The 19075-nt window shown below is 41.6% G+C and overlaps 2 protein-coding genes across 15 annotated transcripts in view; one reads left to right on the top strand and one right to left on the bottom strand.

Moving 5' to 3' along the window:
* The window catches only part of GET1 (guided entry of tail-anchored proteins factor 1), a 97960-nt gene extending 87443 nt beyond the window's left edge, over nucleotides 1-10517 (top strand). For 2 of the 4 annotated variants that reach the window (XM_037014731.2, XM_017677458.3), the window contains exons 2-5: nucleotides 5844-6009; nucleotides 6870-6937; nucleotides 8280-8394; nucleotides 9687-10517. In XM_037014731.2, coding sequence (XP_036870626.1) covers nucleotides 5844-6009; nucleotides 6870-6937; nucleotides 8280-8394; nucleotides 9687-9760 — 423 coding nt within the window. In that variant the 3' untranslated portion in view covers nucleotides 9761-10517. Of the gene's footprint in view, nucleotides 1-2389; nucleotides 4873-5843; nucleotides 6010-6869; nucleotides 6938-8279; nucleotides 8395-9686 lie in introns of those variants that run through there. The other 2 variants (XM_073231339.1, XM_017677460.3) reach the window with 2 other exon arrangements.
* The window catches only part of LCA5L (lebercilin LCA5 like), a 49294-nt gene continuing 36045 nt past the window's right edge, over nucleotides 5827-19075 (bottom strand). For 8 of the 11 annotated variants that reach the window (XM_073231336.1, XM_017677455.3, XM_037014717.2 and 5 more), the window contains one exon: nucleotides 16924-17671. In XM_073231336.1, the coding sequence (XP_073087437.1) occupies nucleotides 16944-17671 (728 nt within the window). In that variant the 3' untranslated portion in view covers nucleotides 16924-16943. Of the gene's footprint in view, nucleotides 5964-16923; nucleotides 17672-17707 lie in introns of those variants that run through there. The other 3 variants (XM_037014721.2, XM_037014723.2, XM_037014722.2) reach the window with 3 other exon arrangements.

Here is a 19075-nt window from a genome sequence, read left to right as displayed (position 1 = left end):
AATGACATCATACAATATTTGTCCCTTTATGTCTGGCTTATTTCACTTACCATAATGTCTTTTCAGTTCATCCCCGTTGTAGCATTTGTTAGGAACCATCCTTTTTCAAGGCTGACTAATATTTCATTGTATGTATATACCACATTTTGTTTATCCATTCATCCATTTTTCCAAACGGGCATTTGGGTTTCCACTTTTTGACAATTGTGAATAATGCTGCTAGAACATTGGCTTGCAAATATCTCTTCTGAGTCTGTGCTCTCAATTTTTTGGGGTAAATACCCAGAAGTGGAATTCTGTTTCATGTGGTAATTCTATTTTTAATATTTTAAGAAACTGCCATACTATTTTCCATAGCATTTGCACCATTTTACATTCTCACTAGCAGTACACCCAAGTTCCAATTTTTCCACATTCCCCAACACTGAAGTTTTTTGCTTGTTTTTGTTTTTGTTAATAGCTATTTTAATAGATGAGAAGTGGCATCTTATTGTGGTTATGATTTGCATTTTGCTAATGATTAGTTATGTTGAATGTCATTTCACATACTTAGTGACCATCTGTGTATCTTTGGAGAAATGTCTAAAGTCCTTTGCCCCCTTTTCAGTGGGGCATCAGGAGTTGACCCTAGGGGAAAGGTCCCTCAGAAAGGGTACAATCGGAGTGAGGGGTTGTTTTTTTGTTGTTGTTGAGTTAGTAGTTTTTTTAATATATTCTGGAAATTAACTCCTTTTCAGACATATGATTTGCAAATACTTTCTTCCGTTAAGTGGGTTGCCTGCCCATCTTGCATTGTTGCCTCAATCCTTTCTATGTACCCAATCCCATTTCATCTCATTTTGGAGCTGCATGAAACTAATCTCAGTTAGTCAAAGAGGCTGTGTTGGTTGGTTTTGTATTCCCCTATGAATTGTTTATAATTTTTCATCATACACTGTGTGTATTTGGGTATGGCAGTGTGTGTTTGGGTACGGCAGTAGCTATAGAGCAGACTTGTCAGCATCTCAGGCTCCTTAACTAACCAAGCTTACAACCAAACTCATGCTCTGCAGCTAGCGCACTTTCACAGGAGGTTATGTGCATTCTAGAAGGGTGGCTGTTCATCTTTTAGACGAAAGAACCCTAGGTTTGTCTTTGGACCTGTGTTTGTATCCTGTGCTGCTGCTTACAGGCTGTTTAACCTTTCTAACCTCAAACTAGCTAGCTTTCTTAAACCAGTTTCCCCTTGGTTGTAATACTGTTTGTCAAGGTTATTAGCCAGGTTCAGAGGGATAGCATACAAGTATACTAGCGGAGTACATCTCCCGGTCTTGGTGTTCAGAACAGGGAAAGTGGTAATGAGATCTGTCCCATTGCTCACTGGGTTTGTGGTGAGGCTCAGTGCACAGCTGTAAAGGAGTGTGTGCACTGGTTCTGCGTGAAGGGAAAATGCTGCTTCACAGACATTAGAGGCTGCCCCATTCAGGCCCTGATTTGAGGACGCAAGTGGGAAAGATTCCTGAGGAGAAACAGAAAGCTTGATTGGGAATGGACCACGCCCCTGCACTAAAGATTATAACCTTCCCTACAGTGTTCTTCACAAAGCTTTTGTCTAGCCAGAAGCAAAAGGGGTATAGGGTTGATGGGTGGGCACAATCCCTTAGAGGAAGGTTGGCTGAGGCCCTTGAATAAATCTTTTTTAAGTATCAAAAGCCCTTGGCCTAACAAAGTCTTGCAAGGTCCTGGGAAGGAATCTTAGCTGAATTCTGGGGGTGGGGGTGGGTACCCGGATGACGCCCAGCCTTGGTGATGATTTGTTTGGAATTTTCCTGTGAGTTCTCTCTCTCTTCCCTTCTAATTGATCATAGGACGCATAGGTGAAGGAGACTGGCTTAGTAGGCAATCCAGGACTATGTTAGACCACAGGTGGAAGAGGAGGGGCATACAGACACGCCCCTGTGGGATGCCAGCTCTGCACTGGGTGTGGGGAGGCGCACTGCGCAGGTGCCCCAGGAGTGAGGCAGCAGAGTGCGGTGAGGGCCCTGGTGAGCCTCATGCCCTGTGGGGGCGGCAGGGCGTGGCCTGAGGGTATGGGCGAGCTGCATGCACTGCGCAGGCACCCCAGGACTGGAGTGGCAGAGGGCGGGATGAGAGTTTGAACAAATCGTTTGTTCTGAGCAAGCGTCCCAGGACTGTCTTGGCCGAGGGCGGGGTGTCTCGGTGAGCCGCGTGCACTGCGCTGGAGCCAGCGGCCGGTCCCCCACACCTTGTGGCTTTGCAGACCTTGGGCATCGTGCAGGCCGCTGTCTGGGACTGAATTGTGGGTCTGATTGCCATTTTTATATTTTACGACTTAAAAATTACCTTTATTTTCTACTCTTACAAAATGGCCTCCTCTCTTTCCCTCTAGGGCCTCGGCCTCTAAAATGAGGGTTGGACACTGCAGGACTTGCCCCTGTGGGGTCTTCCTGAGATCTTCCTTCTTTTTGGGAGCACAGTCACCAATGAGTTGCTGCTGTACACCAGGCATGAAGATGGTCTCCAGTATTAGCCGAGGGGGCGAGGGGTTGAGGGTGCACACCCAGGTGGGGTCTTGTGAATGGGGGCATCCATGTGTGCGGGACCAATGCTGCGGGGAGGGGTCCTGACTTGGGGAGCCCTGTCCCATGCCAAGAGTAGCCCCTGGGGCTGCCCCAGGCTTTGTAGCTTCGCAGGGACCTCGGTCCGTAACAGGGATGTGGAGTTCTTTCTGGTGTTAGGGACAGACCTCAGCGGGTGTCCCGCGGTACTCCTAAGTTGCAGGAGGCAGGAGTCTTTGGGCTTTAAATGTCTTCACGTGGATTCATTTTCAGATGGGCCTGGTACATAGAGGACCAGCCAGTGAGTAATGGAGTAGGGGTTTTAATCTCCCCAGTGTGACCCCAAATTCAAGCCCTAGCTTTTTGTCTGTTGGCAAGGGAGTATTGAACCTGACAGGCTCTGAGGGTGAGTTTGGTAGGACACTGTGAGCTCATACAGGCCGGCATCTGGGGACAGGGGTGACAGGAAGGATTAGTTCTGTACTTGTTTTCTCCCCAGATTGTCCCACTGCTCCAGTCATGTTGATAATAATTTTTAAAAATTCATTTTTCTGTTTCAGAATTCTTTGTTGACCCATCTCCAGGTCTTTGAAAAGCTATCCCCACAAAGCTTATCTGTTTCTCTCAAGTGGGAGGTTTAATGTCCTGGAAGGTACTTTTCAGAGCCTAAAGACTTCAGAGGTTTATTTTTATTTTAAGAATTAATATTAAAAACATTTAAATTAATATCTGATTAACTCTTACAGTTCAATTCATAATTCTAGTACATATTAACAGTAACTTATAAGGAGGTCTTGGATTGGTTGATAACTATTTGCAAACTTAAACACTTCCAAACATTTTTATATTCTCATAGATGTAATGTATTTGTTTTTTTTTCCAAGCACTACACTTGGATTTACTCATTCAACTCTTGTGGTCTCCTCAGGTTCATTCTCCTGCCTTCACTCAGGTTACACTCCTGAGAAACCATTTTTGGCCTTTTCAGTTTTTAATTGTTTTGTGTATTCTCTGCACTAGTCAGTGATGTGCACCTCTCTTTCTTCTTTTTAAAATCTAGTTTTAGAAGTCTGGTTTATTGGTGTGTAAATTGCAGTCACTGAAATTCACTTGGTTTAGGTAAGTGGACAGTTTGATGAGTCTTGGGACACTTGTTCGGTAGGGTAACCGCAACCACAGTGAAGATAAAGAATATCATTGTCACCCCCAAAGAGTCCTTTCCCCAGCCCTCACCTATGTCTTGATTTATAAAGTTTAAGCAACATCTGTAAATTCTTTGCTTTTAAAGATGTTTCAGGATTTTAAGAGAATTTAGCCTATTCCTATTTCCTTCTCAAGGGTGGACCAAATAGTTGGTGTGTTGGGTAGTGGTCGGGCCAGGACAAAGGGGAGGAAGACAGAGCTGGTTTGAAGACCCCTACTCCTAGCAGGAGACTGCGCAGTAGCAAATACATCCGCTTCTGTGCAGGCGCCCTTAGGAGACTGCCAACGCAGCCCCCAGTGGAAGGGCCTCATTGAGTAGGTGCTCTGAGGTAGGGCAGGGAGTGTGTGTGTGGGTCCCCTGCTCCTCCAGGAACCTGCGGGAGGGGCACAGATCAGAGGCTGTAACTGAAGAGTTGCCCTACTGTGCGCCAGGCAGAGGGGACTGTGAGCTAGGAGAAACTCATTTATTCTGCACTTGCTATGTGTCACTTCACTTACATATGTTATCTTTTTTATTCAATCTGTTTCTAAAATTTCAAAACAAATGTGCAGAAAAGTTATGAGTATAATGTAAAAAAACTTACTTTGTTTCCCGAAACATTTGAAAATAAGTTGTCATCCTGAGCTGCGTCATTCCCCAATACTTGGTATATAAGAGGCGGCCTGGTCCACAGTACAGCCATCAGGTACATGCCTGCTGTCCCATTCAGGTTTTCCACATGTCCCAGCGGAGTCCTCTGTAGCAAAAGGGTCCTTTCAGCACCCCACGTTGCACATACTTGTCAAAGTCTCCAGTCTAGAAGAATCCTCAGGCTCTCCTTGACTTCTCCAGTTGACATTTCTGAATCTGGTCAGGTGGAATGGCCTTTGTAGGACATTTTCTCCCATTTTTTAGCGGGAACGTCACACAAAGGACGCTGTGTTCTCATTGCATTTGGCACCCTGGTCAACTTGGGGATGTTCACTCAGCACTCAGGCGGTTCCCTGGGATTTCTCTGTTCCTGGATCCTCATTGTTCAGCAGTGACCCAGCCCCGGCCCAGGAGGTCATCTCGCGCCACCTGGCGGCCACTGCCATCTTCTCCCCGGGCCACCGGCGAGTCTCCAGGCAGGTGTGAATCTGCTGGGCATCTGGGGCGGCGTGGCAGGGACCAAGAGGACCTTCCTAGCCGGGTGCTTGGGCCAGCCGCGTTCCAGGTGGGGCCGGGTGTCGGAAACTCATTACAAACATTTACGTCTATGTTTCTCTGTGTATCTGTGGAAAACCTTGAGTTCACACCCATGCCTCCAACTGTAATCCAGTACCACAGGATTCATTTAGTGTTCTCCCGATTCGTATTTCTAACTCTCTTCTCTGACAGTGAGAAAACTGGCTCCCACTGCCATGTCTACTTTATTTGACCAATCCTTGTAACTAATCTCCCATCTCTGGCCCTCTTCCCCCCATGTGGTTGCTCGCCTGCCCAACTTGGGCTCTGACACCACGTTTGCCTGGGTACCATCTTCTTGTCATGTACGCCCTCCTACCCTGCTCCAACTCTAACTCTGCCAGGCTGCTCGTCTTGGAGACCCCCATATCGCTATGCTTGGTTCTCGACCCCTCTTGCCAGGGTGCCCCTCTTGGGGACTGCCCTCCTTACTGTGCTTGGACTCTGAGGCCCTGTGCTGGGGCACCCCCTCATTACTGGCACCCTGCACCTGCACCTTGCTCTGCCCCCTTAGTTGAATTATTCAGGAAGGGAAGAGAATGAGTGGTCTTCGTCACCTGACTGACAGCACTGGGGATGGAGTTGGTTTTCATTTTATAATCACAATTTTACAGTTATTGCGAAAGATACATTTGTATTATAGCAATTGGTGGGCATGTGTGCAAAAGGAAAAATACAATTTGAATAGTGATGCACATCAGTTCACATGGGAGTTTTATTTTTGTGGCTATTTTGGGGAGCAGGAGCAGAAAAGCCAGCAGAGATTGGCTGTGTAGCAGAAGGGCAGCTTGCCCAGCTGAAAGAGGCAGCAGACAGGTGGTGGAGGAGGTGCGCCCATGTGGAAGGGCTCTGATCCCAGCTGTCCACTCCTCCAGATGTCCAGGGTCCTGCAGAAGGATGCAGAGCAGGAGTCACAGATGAGAGCAGAGATCCAGGATATGAAGCAAGAGCTCTCCACTGTCAACATGATGGACGAGTTCGCCCGGTATGCCAGGCTGGAGAGAAAGATCAACAAGATGACGGATAAGCTCAAAACGCATGGTATTGGTTTCAGTCATCACTTGGAAAGCTTCACAAGAGCTGATTAATGTAGAGGTTTTATGTAAAGATTTTGTAGGCTGCATGTTTTGATTCTTGGATGTTATAAATGTTGATAGAAACCTTCAAGTTGTCTAAAGAAACCCAATGATAGTGATTACTTTCTCCTTATTTGCTGGTGAACTTTGCTTTCTAAACAGAAACATCTAACAACCTCTTAGGTTTTCTTCATTTTTTTTGTAGGTTGATATTTTAAAATTCAACACTTTTCTTAGAGAAGCCTAGAAAAAATCTCATAGTGGATTCCCAGGGACTTTTATGAACACTCTAAAAAAGGCTCAGCACTGTCCTTACCTATGTGTAGTGTTGAAAGTAGGGATCGGGTCTCATTCATCTTTGCGTTTGTCATTGCACCTCACGGTTTCCTGTGACAACCATTTCCGCCTGTGCACTGAAAGTGTGCATAGTGAGAGTTGGGTGTGTGGCCAGGACATTGTACGGCGGGGCCCGCCTGGCCCGAGACAGACTAAGACGTCCATTTGGACATTTGTGTACTGTGTAGGTTGGGGAATCTGGGAAGAAAATTCAGTCCTGTTGGTAAGTGGTAAATGCATTGTGAAAAGAATCTCTGGTTTAGATGAATAGTTCTAAGGGTTTTCAGAATTTAAGCTTCAAATCTCACAATCTGTGATTCTATTTTAAATAATGCCATAGTGTGTGACTCTTAAATTCTGTTTTATATTTTCTAAGTATGTTGAGCAAATGTTATATACATAATTAGGAAATATAAGAACATTTCTGTGTATGTCAGCATTTTCCTCATTTTCAAGCTGATAGAATAATTTCATCTGTTTTCCTTTCAGTGAAGGCACGGACAGCTCAGTTGGCCAAGATAAAATGGGTTATGAGTGTGGCTTTCTACATATTGCAAGTAAGTGTCCTATTGTGTCACCTGGGGTCATTAAGTTAATAACATGTTGTCCTCCAGAACCATGTGAACCCCAAAATCCAGGTCTGGGACTTCAGGTACTTCCATTTGTCCTGCTGTGCGGTGGGGTCCTGCCAGCTGCACCAGAGCTCTCTGTGAACTTAGACTACAGGAAAGCCTTTCTCGTGATTAGAGTTGGTAAACCTTGGGCTTTTTTTAGAGGAATGAACTCTGAAGTAACTTCTCTGGAATTCCTTCATACCACCTTTATTCCAGTCCAGGCTTGGGGGCATGTGGGGAGAAGTGAGAGAAGACAATTTAGACATTGTATTTTCTGAGACCGTCAGTTTTGCCTGTTGCTTATTATGTGGTGTGGAGATGTGTAGTGATTGTCTGCTTTCCGGGTTCCGGGTAGGGAAGCCTTACTCTCATTAAAGTCTAGAACCATTGATTCCCAGCTCTCTTACCTGTGGGGATTTGTGCTTTGGTTCATTTTCTGTGGAACTCTTACTGTTTCTGCTTCTGCTTTACTCTGAGGTTCTGCATGTGCTGCATACACACTTCAGTGGCTGCTTTAAGTGATGTTCAGTGGTAAAGGAATTGAACCAACATCCCCAAAGCCCAGGTTGTTTGGATGTAGTTCAGCACATTGATCCTGGGGCAGTCACTTTGATAGGTAGGTTGCACAGGGACAGGAATTAGCCAGATGCCCTCTTTGAGGTCTGAGGAGTTTAAGTGGCAAATTCAGGGCCATGATGGGGACAGAAGACAGCTGAAGGAATGCTGCTAGGAAGAGGAGGAAAAGAAAGCAGCCCTTCTCTACCTACATCTTAAACTTGAGGAGGGCTCACCTCTGCACGCCGATGGCAGTGCTCCTGTGTGTGAGAGAAGTAGTTGGTCTTTCAAGGATCTGGAGGTGTAAGATTGCTTTTGTTACTAATAAGGTGTATTTAGCATCCTCTGAGTACTTAAAGGAGATAGTCAGTGAGACAATAACATCTATATTATGAGAGACCTTGGTCAGTTCTTCAGCTAATTTAATAGTGTGTATATATTACTCATATGTAAAACAGGAAAATGCTGGTTCACGGAGGAAGGCTCCCCTACTTCTGGGCAGCATGTCTAGGTGTCCTCGTGAACTAGTCTTTAATCAGACGCTCTATTTCAAGGTGCTGACAGTGGACATTGTTTCTGTGAGTGTTTCTGCTGCTTGCTGGGACAGGGTTGCTGGACTAGGGGCCATCGATTTGCAGTTCCTAAGCTGGTTTTCACGATTCCCAGCTTCCTGTGGTGATGGTTTGGGCGTCTGGTGGGTTGTTTGCTCTCACCAGTAGTGTCTTCGCAGGCTGCCCTGATGGTCTCACTGATTTGGAAATACTACTCCGTCCCTGTGGCTGTGGTGCCGAGTAAATGGATAACTCCACTAGACCGCCTGGTAGCATTCCCTACTAGAGTAGCAGGTAAGAGTTTTCTAGAAAACATAGTGGAAGAATATGTATAGGCTTATGTAGAGGCATGTGGGGGACGCATAAGCCAACCTGCTGTCGCCCTTTCCACTAGTGAGCAGTGCTCTGTGTCTCCACCTCGAACAGGCTTACAGTGATGAGCCCGAGGTCTAGGGTAGACACCTAACTTGTCCCTTGTCACCAGAACGTCAAGTAGCAGAGGCAGAATGCAGCCCATGTCTGCTTCTAGAATCCAAGCCCAATACCTGGAGTTTCATATCCCATTTACTGCAACAGCAGCCTCTAGTTCCCAGACTCTGTGACCTGTTTTCTGTTCTTGTTCGGCTTTCTGCAGCATTTACTGCTGTTGGCTGTTCTTTTATTTTTGAAAGATAATTTAATTTGGTTGTTGAAAGTAGTGCATGTCATTGTAGAATGGTTAGAAATATATACAAACAATTAAAAAAAATCTCATTAGCTATAGATAACCCCTCTTAACATTGTGGCATATTTTTCCAGTCTTTTTTTCTATTTATTTTTTTACAGTTAAGGGAATCTGGCACATAAAATTTTATACCCCTTTCTACTTTATATTGTAAAACCTTTCCCATGTCACTTAACTCTTTTATTAAGGAATTTTGAATAGCTGTTTTTCATTTGGATATGTCATAATTTACTGATTTCTCTGTTAAAAGACTTAGGTCCTAATATTTTATGATCAAGAGTAATGTGGCAGCACACATCCTTGTCAGTCAGTCTTAAGTTGTGATTTGTTCTACTGCTTGAGTTGAATCACTATGTCCAACATAAGAACGCTTTCCAAGATTTCCAGTTTAGCTACTGTTCCACCTGGTGTGGCGCTGCTGGTGGGCTGTCAGCTGCTGAGCAGAGGAGCAGGAGGCTCCCCCTTCCAGGCACCTGGTGACCCCCTTACAGCCTGTCTTCCTGTCTTCTCTATTCAGTTGGGCAAGAAAGGCATGCGTAAGCATTGTTTGGTTATTATGTTTTTCTGAGAAGGGAAAACAAATAGTCTCACAGGATTACTTTACAATAATGCACCTCTCTCTGGCAGGAAAGAGAAATCCAAACCAGCACCTGTTGTTCTCTGTAATTCTTGTTTAAAAAGGCAGCCCTGTGAATCCATGGAAAGTCTGGTGAATTTCCCACAAAACACAAATTTAGAACTTCTTATCCTAGCACTGCTCAGAATTGAAATACTCTTATTTCCTGTAACTGAAAGGTCACAGAGGCAGGAAATATGGCATGCTTTTGGCATGCTCTCTTATGTTGAATTTCTTCATTTTTAGGTGGTATTGGAATTACCTGTTGGATTTTGGTCTGCAACAAAGTTGTGGCTATAGTGCTTCACCCTTTCAGTTGAAAAAGAAGATGGAGACAGCCATGACATTTTTACTTGGTTAAAAGTCCTATTTACACTCGTTCATTGGTGTTTTTTTTTTAAGAAATGAAAGTCCACAGGTTAGTTTTTTTGTTGAATGTATTTGTTCTTGGGCTTTATATGAGAATCTTGTAAGAATCATGATTTTGTACACTTCTCATTGAGCCAGAAAGATGAGTCTGTCACATGTACATATTGGCCAGCATGATACCAGATTTATAATAAGAAATGTGTGATATTATGAACATCTATGTGTTGTTACCCTTGATTTACACTTTTGCCATATATTAAAGGTTACAATGCCAATGGGAAAGTCAAAATTTCCTATTAAGTTAATTGCTTTAAAGACTTTACTGTTTTTAATCCAGATTAGAAAGCAATTTTATTTTACTACCAATACTAGAATTTGAAAATTTGTTTTTTAATCTCATGTAGCACTTCTAAAAGAGTTACACTAATTGCCATTGCTTGTGCTTTTTCTTCCTCTGTCTCAGTGTCATTTTGGGGGGAAGCCTTTGTATAGTGCTATCTACTTATTTGAAGCTGTTAATTTTTCATTACTGTGTTTTAGAAATGTGTTCATGAGGCCATAATGTATTGTTTGTGCTTGAATTGTGTGTGTTGTATTTAAAGCATTTCAAGTGAAGTGTATTTTATAAGCATTTAATATTTATGCTGTGTAGAATGGAACAAGGTTAAAAATCAATCTAAGAAGCCTGATTAAATTAATTTGAATGGATGCATGTTTGGCTCATAAAGTATAATTTTGCTAAAATTTTTAAAGCACTTAAAAAAATTGTTGTGTTGCTCTTTTGTTTTTAATTGAGGGTAATTGACATATAACATTAGTTTCAGGTGTACAAAATAATGATATTTGTATATCCTGAGAAATCATCACAGTAAGTCTAGTTTCCCTCTATAAAACACTTTATAATTAAAATGCTTGCAAGGACATGTGTAACTTTCTTTCGTACAGCTACTTACTTGCTGTGATCAGCCTGTAACTGCAAAAAGTGGCAGAGGGATTTTACTTTAAATTAACTCAGTCACAGAACGATAAAGCTAAATTCTGTCACTGGTTTTTAAAAGATCATATTTGTATCTAGTGTTCCCTCCTGGTCTAATAAGTAGCTCATTATTATTGCTGCTAATTGTACTATGAAAAGACCAAGTTCTGTCCTATTTTCATTAATCGTCACCAGAGTGGGGTTGAAGTTTCCCTTACCATTCAGACTTACCATGTACCAAGTTGACTTGGCTTTGAGAAAAGATACAGAACATGGGGTACAGCAGTGTTTATAGCAGACAGTATCATGGAGGACTTGGACACCAGCTTCCAGCATCTCAGTCACATGAAGTATATTTTGACCACAAAGAATAAGAAGGTGCCCTGAGGAAGAGAGAGCAGCCCAAGGAAGCTGCAGGATTTAACTTCCCTTGGAGTCCGTATGCCTAGTGCCCATTTTTAGTGAGCTGCCGGTGTAAATGGCAGGATATACAGTAAACAATTGGGTGGCCAAGTCCAGCATGCCTAGGGACATCCTTGGATCACTAATTGGAATAAAGTCTGCCTGTATTTATCTCCTAAGATAAGACCCTTATTTCTCTCAGAATATATTCTTTCAGTTAATACTGCAAGAATTTTGACAAATGTCACTGAGGCTAGAGTAATAAAAGATTTATAGTTCCTAGCTGTTAACTTTTTCTATGTACATTAACAATTTGTGAAGATTAATTAGAATTTTTAATATCCTTTGTGTTTCAAATCATTGTGGTTTTTCAGAAATTATATGTTTTAAACTAGATAATAAACATGGTAATGAATTCAAAAGATACAGAGACCTTTGTATACAGAAAGAATATCTTCTTACCCTCTACTGTCATGTCCCCCAGTTTTCCAAGGTTTTCCACTATTACCAGTTTCTTAGGATTCTTCCGAAATACTCCATACATATATATAAATGTCATTATGTATGCTTTTAAACTAAAATTGTTTTAAATTCTAAAAGTAATACCTAAAAATAAGTAACTGCTGCTTTAAAAAGAAAATCCCACTTGAAAAGTACAGAAAAGGAGCCAGGAAGCAGTCTCCCATGATTCCACAGAACTGGGATTACTGGGGTTGACACTGTGCTTTTCCTTTTTTCTATATATTTATGGATGGCTATAGGTTTTGTGTCTGTTAAAAAATAGTGGATATAGTTTATAACTTTACATGAAAATAGACATCTATTTGATTTAAAATCCATCTAAAGCTCTCTTCATGCCAATTTTTGCTTTTTATTTATGGTAAATCAAGCAGGGAAATCTTTTTACATACAAACCCTCAATCATTTCTGTGTGGGGTTAATACACTCTTGTTGCTGGCACAAGTGGCTGGAATGCTAATCAAACTAGTTTGCTGGACTCTGGCCTCCGATGGTTTTTGTTACACAGGCACAGCTCTCTGTGGGGACACTTCATGTGTATATATGTGTGTGTATGCCGACCCTTCTCTCCAATCTATATTTTACCAGACCTTTGAGATTGTTTATGAAGCCTTCTCTGACCACCTTAGAAGATAGTGATTTTTTAAATTTCCACCCTCATCTGAACATCTTAAGTAATATCTATATGACTAATAATGTCAATTAATTTTGTACTGACTTCTGATGTCTGCTCTTTTGTGGTTTCATTCCTAATGTGTTAGATGCTTATTTTGTGATTAAGGCTTTTCTTTCCAGTGATGCTACAAGTGCGTTTATGGCCAGAGACTGTTGCTTAGACTTTTTTATACCCCTCCCAACATGTCTTAAGTCCGTACATAGGAATATTTAACCTAAAAAAAAAAAAAATCACATAATGGTTTTCCATCAGGGCCATGTATGCCTTTTACAGGGAGCAAATTTTTTTATAGTAAGGTGTTAACCAGTTTGTAGTTATTAGAATTTTCTAGGATGCTGTTGTTTTCCAAGTCCTTCAGGACAGAGCTCTTTGGTGGTGTCACCAGATTCAAAGCTACTTGTATGGCTAGTTTGCACAGTTTGTAGATCTTTAGGCAGGTGGATCATACTCTCTCTGGGCTCACTGTTCTTGTTTGTGTGGGCCAGTTTTCTGCTTGCATATTCGGAGTTTAATACTCAGAGTATTGACTCTTGGGAGTGAGTTCAATCTTAAATTGTGAATAAATATTGTGTAGCTTTTGCCAATATTTTTGTTGTCGCTTGTGCTTTTGGTGTCATAGCTAAAAATCCATTGACAAACTCAAGGTCACAAAGATTTATGCCTATGTTTTCTTCTAAGAGTTTTACAGTTTCAGCCTTTACATTTAGGTCTTTGATCTGTTTTGAACTAGTATTTGTATACAGAGTGAGGTAAGTCTTCAACTTCATTCTTTTGTATATGGGTCTCCCCTTGCCTAAGCACCATTTGTTGAAGAGACTGTTCCCTATTGAGTGATGTCAACCTTGTCAAAAATCAATTGACTGTCCATCCATCTACATGTCTTCCTTTACACCAGTGTTTTAATTACTGTTGTTTTGCAGTAAGTTTTCAAATTGGGAAGTGTGAACCCTTCAGTTTTTTTCTTTCTGAAGGTCGTTTTGGCTATTCTAGGTCCCTTGTAATTCCAAATGAATTTTAGAATCCGCTTGTCAGTGTCTACAGAGGAGTTAGCTGGGATTCTGATAGGGATTTTGTTGAATTTGTCAGTTTAGGGAGTTTTGCCATCTTAACCATATTAAGTCTTCCAATCCATGAATATAGGATGTCTTTCCATTTATTTAGATCTTTAATTTCTTTCAACAATGTTCTCTAGTTTTCAGATGGTAAGTTTTGTACATCTTTTGTTAAATTTATTTATAAAGCATTTTATTTTTTGATGTTATAAATGGAATTGTTTTTTAAAATTTCATTTTAGATTATGTAATACAAGTGTATAGAAATTGATTTTTGGACACTGATCTTGTATTCTGCAACTTTGCAGAACTTAACAGTTCCAATAGCTTTTTAGTGGATTCCTTAGGATTTTCTATATTCAAGATCATGTATCTGCATAGAGATAATTTTACTTCTTCCTTTTTAGTTAGTGATTTTTGTTTTTACCTAATGCTCTGGCTAGAACACCATCTGGGTTTCCAATAGTTTAACTCAATTCTGACACTGTCTATCTGGAGATAGCATCAGATGCCACAAGACTGCTCCCACCCAACTTCAGACACCAACTGCAAGTCCACATTGTCACCCGGGCTTCTGACTGTAAACCAGAAATCCCCATGGCGCCCCTCATGCTTGATCAATTTGCTAACGCAACTCACAGAGCTCAGGAAAACAGTTCACTCGCTATTTACCAGTTTACTCTAAAAGGGCATGCTCAGGGATGCAGATGAGTGTCGGGATGGAGGAGATGCCTGGGGCAGGTATGCGGGAGGGGGCTCAGAGCTTTCTTGCCCTTTCCAGATGTACCGCCTCCCTGCCCCTACCCATGCAGACCGAGCCAGAAGTTCTGTGAGCCCCGTGCTATGGGGATTTCATGGAGGCTTTATCACGTAGTCCGTTTTCAGCCCCTCTCCTCTCAAGAGAATGTTGGGTGGGGCTGAAAACGTCAAGCTAATCATGGCTTATTCTTTCTGGTGACTGGCCCCCATCCAGGAGCCACCCAGTCACCACATTAGAAAAGACACACCTGTCACCCAGGAAATTACAAGAGTTTCAGAAGCCCTGTGCCAGGGGCACACACCAATAAAATTTTCTATTATCTAAATTGCCTTATTTTGTTTTTTCATGCTCCTCTGCTGCTGCTGTTTCAAAGTTCCTAAGTGCTCAAAGTTAATGTTTGTTTTTATCAGCTTAAGCCTCATAACACCTTAACTTCAGGCTTTCCAATGTATGTGCTGCTGTTGTCATGTACTTATTTGATATATATATGGTACTTTAGCCGTATCTTCTGTACTTATCTGTAATTCCGTTAAGAGATCGATTGTATAAAAGTAACGTCTGTTCAGAATTACACATTTACCACTTTCGTGTATATGAAACCTCTTATCTCAAATCACGTTCTTTCTACCTAAAGTTTATCAGTTAGAAGAGCGGTTAACAAATCACTACAGACAGTCCCTGACCTTGGGTGGCTTGATGTAACTTTTTTGTCTTTATGATGGTGTGAAGCAATGTGCATTCAGTAGAAACCCTACTTTGAATTTTGAATTTGGATCTTTTCCTGGGTTAGCAATACATGGTCTGATCCTTTCCTGTGATGCTGGGCAGCGAGGTGCACGTGATTACAAGGGTAAACAACCCATGGGCTGCTGACAACCATTCTGTTTTTCACTTACAGTAAAGTATGCAGTGAATTACATGAGGTAGTCAACACTTTATTATAAAGTAGACTTTGTGTTAGATGATTTTGCTGAACCAGAGGCTTATGTAAGTGTTCTGAGCGTGTTTCAGGTAGGCTAGGCTAAGCTATGTTTGGTGGGTTAGATGCATTAAATGGGTTTTCAACCTAGGGTATGCATGGGTTTATTGGGACGTAACTCCATCATAAATTGAGGAAGATTTCTATTTGCAAAAGCAGGTAGCACACTGGACTTGTCCTATAAACCAGGCATTTATGTCATTTGACATACATGTGCATATCTCCTCCTATAATGAGTGGGATTCCGACCCTTCACTCTATCCCCTCCCTCTCCTTCTTTTATCCCCACTGTGGTTTTCATAAAGATCAAAGCTTATGCCAATTGTAGTATTTATCTCAACTTTGGTTTTAAATACAGCTCTTTTCCCACAATTACTTTCCCTTTTAAAAGTTTATTTGACCATTCTTAATTTTTAAAAGTGTGTTAATATTTGACCATTCTTAATTTTTAAAAGTGTGTAATACACACCAACCTGTAAACATCTTTGGAATTAGTATGGTCTAAATTATAAATAAGTTGCCCTTTGAAATACTGAGTGAAGGTAACTAACATTGGGAGTACAGCCCCTATTTGGATAGTCCTAATATAAAGTATTCTGAGGGGAATGATTATGTTGATTAGGATTGAGCAACTACCTTGAATGGACACTATACTGATACACTTTTTTTTAAAGAATAAAGTTAACAGAAAAAAGGTTAAGGTATAGGTGTGCAACAGCTGTAAATTTAAAAAATGCTGCATGTTACATAAATACAAGGGAAGTGTAACCTCCTAAGGCAGGATAGTAGCTGAACAACATTCATATTATTTAATTTTCATAAAGCCAAGCTTGGTAATCACTATGCTTTTGCTTTTTTTTTTTTTTTTTTTTTTTTTTTTTTTTTGAGAGGGCATCTCTCATATTTATTGATCAAATGGTTGTTAACAACAATAAAATTCAGTATAGGGGGGTCAATGCTCAATGTACAATCATTAATCCATCTCAAGCCTAATTCTCGTCAGTCTCCAATCTTCTGAAGCATAACGAACAAGTTCTTACATGGTGAACGAATTCTTACAGAGTGAATAAATTCTTACATGGTGAACAGTACAAGGGCATTCATCACAGAAACTTTCGGTTTTGATCATGCAATATGACCTATAAACCATCAGGTCAAATATGAATATTCATTTGATTTTTGTACTTGATTTATATGTTGATCCCACATTTCTCCTATTATTATTATTATTTTTATTTTTAATAAAATGCTGAAGTGGTAGGTAGATGCAAGATAAAGGTAGAAAACATAGTTTAGTGCTGTAAGAAGGCAAATGTAGATGATCAGATGATCAGGTGTGTGCCTATGGACTAAGTATTAATCCAGGCTAGACAAGGGTGCTTTTGCTTTTTAAAGAGAGTCTTTTGATCATATTGTTCCCTTTCAAAGCTGCTTCCATGTTAAGTTACAGTGCATTTTGATTGCTTATATGTATGAAATGTCTCTTGGGTTGACTAACCCATAGAATACTAAAGTTATAAATCAGTCTTCTGGAAGATAATGGAAATGTTTCAGTTGCAGGGAAAAAAGATGTAATTTTGTATTTGAAAGTCATCATTGACTAATATACAATAGATTTTTTTGCACTTGATTAGCAGTATATAACAAAACTAATTATTCAAAGTCAGCCTAAGTACTGCAGAAACACACACATACACACATAAATTACAAAGCTAAAGTTACATAAGAACCAGACTACCAAACCAGAATGTATTAGGATATTGATTATATTTAAATAAATATTTTTCTTTTTCCTTCTGTAGGGGTAGATGACTTAATAGAATTTACCACAGTTACTTTAGCATCTCCAAAAGCATTGCTGGCGGAGGCCTGAGTAGGAGGTAGACGACGCACCTCACCTTCCAAAGTTCCCTCAGCCCCTTTATTAACAGTGGTACTTGTTTGGTCATGTTTTAAGATACAACCAGATCCAAAGAGTTCTTCCATTACACAGCTCTTTCTGTTCCTGAAAGCTGTATCATTTGCTTTTGTATTGGGAAACTTAGCAAAAGAAGGCTCATATTCACTAAGGGACTGTTCTAGCTTCAGCCCTCGGATGTGATTGTGATGCTTGCTGGTGCTGTGGCTGCATCTCATGGCGCCTGTGTTGGCGGCCCTGCCAGACGCAGGGAGCCCTTGGTGCAGGTTTTCAGTGGCTTCTGTGAATGAATAATGCTTTCTTTGTCTGAAGGGTATTTTGGTAATTAGAGCAGCATTTTTATCAGGTATGTCATCCACGTCATTTATGTGTGGACTTATTTTAAACTTTTCTTTCACTGTATCAGCTTCCTGATTGCCTTCTTTCTCAGAACAAATCACTTGAGTTCTTTTTGGTGGCAGTTCTTGTTCTTCTTTCACTGGAGTACTTTTCTTCTCTTGGTCCTCTTTTCTCTCTGTTTGCTTTCCAGTATTCTCCGGAGGTGGCTGTACTTCCAAATGTTCCTCTTCTTTTGATACATCTATTATTAGAAAAACAGCCAATTTAGTGTTCTTGAAAATTGATGTATAGTCCAAGGTAGAGTGTTTAGCACACTTATGTCTCCCAACAAACACTTTAAAATGACAAAAACGGTAAGAAAATAAATTCATACAACACTACAGGGAAGGGTGCTATTAACAAGCTTGAAATGTCATACTTTCCTAGAACATACCAAATGAGAATTTTGAAACTAAAAGAAAAATGATATTCATGAAAGAACAACTAAAATTTGCGGATAAACTGTCAGTATATGTTCACATCACTAGCTGGACCTAGTGTCAATTAAAACAGTATTTTTTACCCACCCAATTGGCAAATAGTTTCCAGAGTTGGTGAGACTGTGGAGAAATGGGAACTTCTGTTCTCCACTGGTGGATGTGTAAATTGGTACAGCTTTTTTTTGGATGGCAATTTAGCAGTATCTTTATTAAAAGTTTTAAATTAAAAAAAAACAACTTTGGCCCAGGAGCTTCACTTCTAAGACCTGCAAAAATATATACAAGGATGTGTATAAGGATGTCGGTGCGGTTTGGTAACAGCGAATCACCCTCCCTGTGTGTCAGGAGCCACAGTTTATGCACTGGTGTGTGTGCAGTCCCCGGCAGGCTGTGCAGCCACGAGGAATGGGGTGGCTGACCACCGCCTGACAGGAAAAGGTGTTCACAGTACATCCTCAAATGAAAGGCCATTTGAAGGTAAGCTTGCCTTTCCTGTGCCTTCCCCAGGCACTGGGGAAGCCCTGCATTCAGCCTTCCCCTCCACAGGAGAGGCCTTTGCAGGCAGAAAGGCCCAAGTTCAGAGAAAACCTGCACATTCTCCCAGCAGCCTGTTCAGCCTGGGCTGTCCTTTGCAAAGCTGAATGGCTGGCATCGGTGAGAGAAGAGGGGAGAATGTCAGACGGGTGGGGGTTGGAAAATTTTCTCATGTGTGCACATTCTGAAATAAAATTATTCATTATACTGCAAGAAAATAAATAGGCAATTCTAGCAAGAGAAAGAAATGGTTCCAGAGTTGGTGGGGAGCAAAGAGGCCAGCAAACTGTAGTTAGAATTCTAAGTACCTGCCCATGCCAGGCCCTGTGACACTCCATGCGAGTGTTAAAACGTAACTTGGTTGGCGCTGCAATTTCCCGCCAGCTCCCGGCCTCAGGCCCGTGGCCGTTGGCAGCAGGCAGTGCACACTGCCGCGCCCCCTGCGCCCCTTGGGTCACCCCCCGCGGTGCTCCCAAGCTGGCCCGCGGTGCCCTCCCGCCCTCGCTGGGGAGCGCCTCCCCGGCGTCACCTCGTCCTCCGCCCGCCCTCTCGTCTGGCTTATGTTGCTCTCCAGTGCTCCTCACCCTCCGACGCCACAGCCCTCCCTTCTCATCAGCGTGTGTCTTCTGGAA

Source organism: Manis javanica, chromosome 3 (assembly GCF_040802235.1).
Source record: "Manis javanica isolate MJ-LG chromosome 3, MJ_LKY, whole genome shotgun sequence".
In the NCBI taxonomy this organism is placed as follows: Eukaryota; Metazoa; Chordata; class Mammalia; order Pholidota; family Manidae; genus Manis; species Manis javanica.
This window is presented reverse-complemented; position numbering and strand designations above follow the sequence as displayed.